This window comes from Colias philodice, chromosome 19, assembly GCF_061535455.1.
Source record: "Colias philodice isolate Cphi_HAF_F1 chromosome 19, ilColPhil1 Martin Lab GWU primary, whole genome shotgun sequence".
NCBI classification, from domain to species: domain Eukaryota; kingdom Metazoa; phylum Arthropoda; class Insecta; order Lepidoptera; family Pieridae; genus Colias; species Colias philodice.
This window is the reverse complement of record NC_143104.1, coordinates 2,009,768-2,015,565: the sequence shown is the minus strand read 5'-3', so window position 1 is coordinate 2,015,565 and position 5,798 is coordinate 2,009,768. Positions and strand designations below refer to the sequence as shown.

Below are 5,798 nucleotides of genomic sequence, written 5' to 3'. Positions count from 1 at the left end.
AAATAATACGGAAATGTGCAAAGGAATAACTTTCATCGGTAAGAACCTAACTAGATAATAATTTTTAAAACTTAGTTAGAGCAAAAAAATGGCGCACAGATTTTGTTCGTGGTGTCTCCACCATACGTATAGTAATATTATCTCAATGGTCCCATAACGACGTTCAACCCTCTGCACTATATATTCCCCTACAACAATATAATATCCTGGCTCTATATTCTCTTACACTTATACAACCTCTTAATTCCTAGATTGTATTGTACCGTTTATTATTTAACTTCACAATTCTTCCGCAAGTTTCCAACACTGTAAGTTACTCCCTGCGGCTTAAAGCGAATTAGAAATCAAGAAGCTTTATTTATGAGGGAATATAGTTGAAAAATTAAGTTATCTAAACATTTTGTAATCCTACTCCTATACTAATATGATTTAGACTAAACTCAAAAATTTGCAAAATTTTCCTCTCAATAATATTAAACAAGGAAAGAACTAGGAGATACGTTAGGTAACCCGAAGTAATGCCCTTTTTTAACCTGAATTAAAGTGGTAAAAATTGGTAAAAAAGTCTAAAGTTTTAAAAATATCTTCATTTAAATGAACAAATATGACTTATCAGCTGTAAATTTAAATCAGGTTGTGTAAATTGTATTTTTTACAAATTATTTATTAAGTGCTAATACGGTCGTCGGTTCAGTACAAAGCTGTTCATCTAGTAAAGGATAAATAAAAATACATTAAAAACTTCTCATATCATATTTTATTATCCATACTATTTAGCATAAAACCTTTTTTATACATATTTCCTGTTATAGTTGTGCGTTGATCCATGTAAGGAAAGCAGTCACCCGCGTGTACACCGATGGGTTTCCAGACTGGCAGCTGTCAGCCAACCCGAAGGAAACTATGCCGATCTGTTATAAAGGAATATTTTCATAATAATCTCCATTTTGTAACTATGAATGTTGGTATGTACGCAACAACAACAAAAAAATCGGCATTCCACAACAACAAAAACCAAATCAGGTTCAAAACTATGAAATTTATTTGTAAAGATACAATAGAGCTTTTAAATGAACTGCTGAAACTATACAATTTTTCACAAAGATTTCATTATAGGTACATTTCATTATACAAAAAACTGAATAAAACTTCAATTCTGAGTCCAATTAGCACAGAGCACATATGACACCTATGTAACGACGATTCCAAAGTTTTTCTAGAAGAAGTCTAATTGAATAATAGACTGGGGTAGAAGCCTTTGAAAATAATGAAAAGATAAAAAAAATCGCAGTCGGATGAAACCCATTAGAAAAGGAGGGGAATATGATAAAAATGTAAGGAAAAATAAATTACGGTCAATCCGAGTTCGGGAAGCGGGAGGGGGGAGCTTTTAAGAGAAAAAAATGGTTTCTCTCGATTTCCGACAAAACTACAAGTCCTATAGAAAAAAGTTCAATGGCAAAGTTGTAGGTAATTAAAAGTTCTACAACTTTTGTATTCACAATTTTTTCACATAACTTCAAAATTTAGGTGAAAAATTCAAAAAACCAAGTTTTTGGTCTTTTATTTCTATCTACTTCAAAATTTTTTTTTTTCTACGAAATTTGGTGGAAACTTACTTTACTATGTCCCAAATATACTGTAATTTATTTGATTGAAAATATTTATTTTTTCGCCTTATTTTGAATTAATACCAAAAAAACAACCTAATTTTCAATCGAAAAGTCACCCGTCAAAATATCAGCTTTTTTCAAAAACTTGGGGTGCCTTTTATTCATTGAAATCTTTACTTTCATATGGTGTAAAAAAAATAAACACCACCATAATAAATGTTCTCAGGAAATGCATACAAACAGTCTGAAAATTAGCTTTTACCCGAACTCGGATTGACCGTAATTTATTTTTCCTTACATTTTTATCATATTCCCCTCCTTTTCTAATGGGTTTCATCCGACTGCGATTTTTTTTTGTTTCAAAAATTATCTACTCTAGTCTATAAATAAATGTATCAGTTTGAGTTTGACACCGCCTACTGTTTATGGCTTTGACCAAACATCAGACCCTATGCATACTCTACCATAAAAATATGTACCACATATCAAAAACACATACCAAAGTCCGTTTATTATTAACCACAGCTGTCAACGGTCCACCAGAATCCCCTTCACAAGTCCCGACCTTGCCACTACCATCGGTACAAAGATGGCTGCCGTGGATCGTCACGGGAAAACTTTTCTGACATACTGCGTTGGTGATAACTTTCAAATTAATGTGGTGAAGAGCCGTGGTTGTGGGGAAGCTGGTTTGAGCTGAAATTTTTAAATGGCATATGTTTTTTTTTATTGGTGTTAATAATGTGAATTTCGTGTCTGTTATGAGCATAAGACACATGACATTGCAAAATTATTTAGTTCTTTAAGGGTGTGGTTATTATTGTATTGTTAAGTATGCTTAAGAAGTATTTTTTCTGTTTGTAGAAGGGATTAAATTGTATACATTTCATAACTGTAAATTTCTGCATGTATATCGTAATAAATACTGTATAATTCAATCAAAAAATTAAAAATGACGAACATGTGTACTCTAATGAATAATGGGACGTTGAACGTAGCTTGATCAAGAAGCACAGCAAAAAATAATCTAGTTTTCAAATTATATCTTATATAAATTACATATTTATCTTTTTCCTACCATCGCTCGTCTTGCCATACCCCGTGACAGTCGCGGTGACTCCCGCGAAGTTATTGTTAACATCTGCAGCAGTTGGCAACGGTATTGCTTGTATATTATCTGTAATATTTAATATCTTTTGTTTAATTATATAATCTAGAAAACATGCAAACTGTTTAGTTTCTTTATCAACATTTTGAAAAACTTTTTAAAAAACTAGATGAAAGGTGATTATAATAATTTTTAATTTATAGTTTACAGATATTTGCAAATTGAACAGAAAGCGATTTTTTGTGCCATATAACCTTCAAAACAAATAATAAATTGATTTTGAAACTTCACACACCAGGAAAAAGTAAACTAACCAATTTTTTCTTTTTATTCCAGATCAAACCGAGGGAAGCAGCTCTTCCATATAAATGATATATAAACAAAATATACCAACTATTATATTCCACCCTTGCAATCTTGACCACAGCAACATCATGAGTATAGTCCTTCAAGTTCCACGAGGGATGCACCACCACATCACTACTGGTTATTCTCGTACCCCCAGTGAATATGGTCAGGGATCCCAGTACTACAGTGAAGGTCTTCGCTTGACTAACACCATCCCACCAGCAGTGAGCCGCGGTGAGGACGCGGGTGTTTGAGATGAGGGCTCCTCCACAGATGGACGTCCAGCCAGTTGTGAGGGTCGCTACTATACCTGCCTGGAATGTATGATGTTAATACATCAATTTATCAACTGTGCAATTAATTATCATTAGATAGAGTACTCAATAGGTAATTGTGTATAAAACTGAATGCTGCATTGCATAGGTATCGTGTACGTTCGAGTAATGTCTCTGGACTCTGGGTGATCGCGGTGTTCAATCTAACTTTTATTAGATGGCGTGGAGATAATTTTGCAGGAAACCAGGAGATTCAAGAAATCAAATAGCATATTTATTTTATCAGACAATGTATTTAAAGTCAAGTACTTCAAATATTCACTAGACAAAACAACATGAATCATGCTACAATTGAATGTTGTGACTCCAGAATTAATTAACACTAACAATAGAAGAACCCAAATCGTTCAAATCTCGTCTAAATTCATATAATTTCTTCTACAGTGTCGGTTAAATATTATAATATAACTAGCGGTCCGCCCCGGCTTCGCCCGTGGTACATATGAAAAATAGATGTTGGCCGATTCTCAGACTTACCCGATATGCACAGAAAATTTCATGAGAATCGGTCCACCCGTTTCGGAGGAGTATGCAGACTAACATTGTGACACGAGAATTTTATATATAAGAAGATTACTCTAGTGCTATAAAAATCTATCAACCCAGAACCAAAATATAACACCAGAAAAATATCAACTCAACTCGCTTTAACCTTTTTCAAATCTCTTCATTTGTTTAGTACCTGATAAGGATAAGAAGTAGTTCCAGGTACTTTAGTCCCACCAATTATTCTGGCCATCCTCTCATTTTGGAGAACATAATTTGCGACTCGAACCCCCACATTTCTATGATAATCATATGACAGTTCACAATTACAGACACTAATAACAAATAATAATGCAACCAATTTGAGATACATTTTGAACTAATTGAAACTACGTGAAAATGATTGCGACGTATCTATAATTATTGTTTGATTATCAGATATGATAAGTGATTGTATTGCTGTGTAGGTTCTTTTGTGTGTTTGTTTGTTTTTATTTTGTTATATCTGTGTATTGTGTTCAGGTTTGCGAAGGGTGTATGAATCGGCTTATTAAGTTGATCTCAGTGTTGAAGAATGTCATATAGGGCACTGCATGTTTTTCATGTTCGTGATTTTTTTGTTCATTATTATAGTTCAGAATTGTTCATTAATGTGGTGCAATTTGTCCAGAAATATTTATTCATTGAAACTTTCATATTACCAGTAATTTCCAGAAATATTTATTCATTTATATTAACCATCAGATTATTTGTTTGCAGTGGCCAAAATTTTCTTGAAAATCGCTAATCTTTATGAATTCAAGAAATTAAATTAAGCTGGTTCTACTTAAATCAATATCTAGAACTGATAAATGTATATAATGTAGATTCAATCAATTATTAAAAACTACCTAATCAATATCGCTAAGGCTCATCATAATTTTAAGAAAAAAATAAGGTAATACGGATAATAATATAATTCCATAACGTAATTAAAAAAATGTAAAATATCAGAACAAAATAGTTTAGCTAAAAAACTGCAAGAGTGGAAGAAATTTGATAGCTCAAGCAGAATCAGATCGCCGGCAGGCTAGGCATAGTCCTGGAATGGCAAAAAGACGCGGGTTCGAATCCCGGCTTAAAAATATATAAAACCACTAATTTGTTAAAGCAAATTATTCCATACTTACACAATAAGTGAGTACTTAAGTACTTAAATCTATATTAAGTAAAAGGAAAGTGATTATAAACTGACATTACATTTCACGCTACAACGTATGGGCGTATTCAGAAAGAAAGCTTGAAACTTATAAGCGCTTATCGGCGCTTGTCATGTTCATATATTTTCCTGCGCGGGTTACCAGCGCTGACATGCGCCGATAAGCGCTTATAAGCGCTTACAAGTTTCAAGCTTTCTTTCTGAATACGCCCTATCTTATCCAAGAAGCTTATATCTAATACACTGGAGATTTCAGTATGAACATTAACTTGTAACAAGAAAATATGACCTTGAATGACGCCTGTATGTTTTTTTATACCTTTCGCACCTAACTTGGCAAGTGGGTGTGAAAGGAATAAAAAAACATACAGGCGTCATTCAAGGCCATATTTTCTTGTTACAAGTTATCTAATGTTCATACTGAAATCTCCAGTGTATTAGATATAAGCTTCTTGATCTTATCTATTTATTATTATCGTACAGTGACTCAAAATACCCGGAAACTAAAATCACTATTTATAAATAAACGGACGCACAACATTGCGTTGTGTTATGTATGATAAGTGCAATTGAAATTCAAATATAAATTCATAATATAATAATAGCTGGATCATTGAGTTGTTTAAATGGTTTAACTATATTTACATGGTAGAATATGAATTCATATTGTCCGAATTACGATGTTTAGAAGGATTTTTTTAATAATTATA

General features: G+C 32.7%; 1 protein-coding gene across 1 annotated transcript; it reads right to left on the bottom strand.

Moving 5' to 3' along the window:
• Nucleotides 1-748: 748 nt before the first annotated feature.
• LOC149479799 (collagenase-like) lies at nt 749-4,263 on the bottom strand. The gene is made up of 5 exons (XM_089707130.1): nt 4,087-4,263; nt 3,116-3,383; nt 2,692-2,790; nt 2,113-2,309; nt 749-911 (listed from the first exon to the last, which is right to left on the bottom strand). The coding sequence occupies exons 1-5, from the start codon at nt 4,261-4,263 to the stop codon at nt 807-809; spliced, it is 846 nt and encodes a 281-aa protein (XP_089563256.1). The 3' UTR covers nt 749-806.
• Between the last annotated feature and the right edge of the window lie 1,535 nt (nt 4,264-5,798).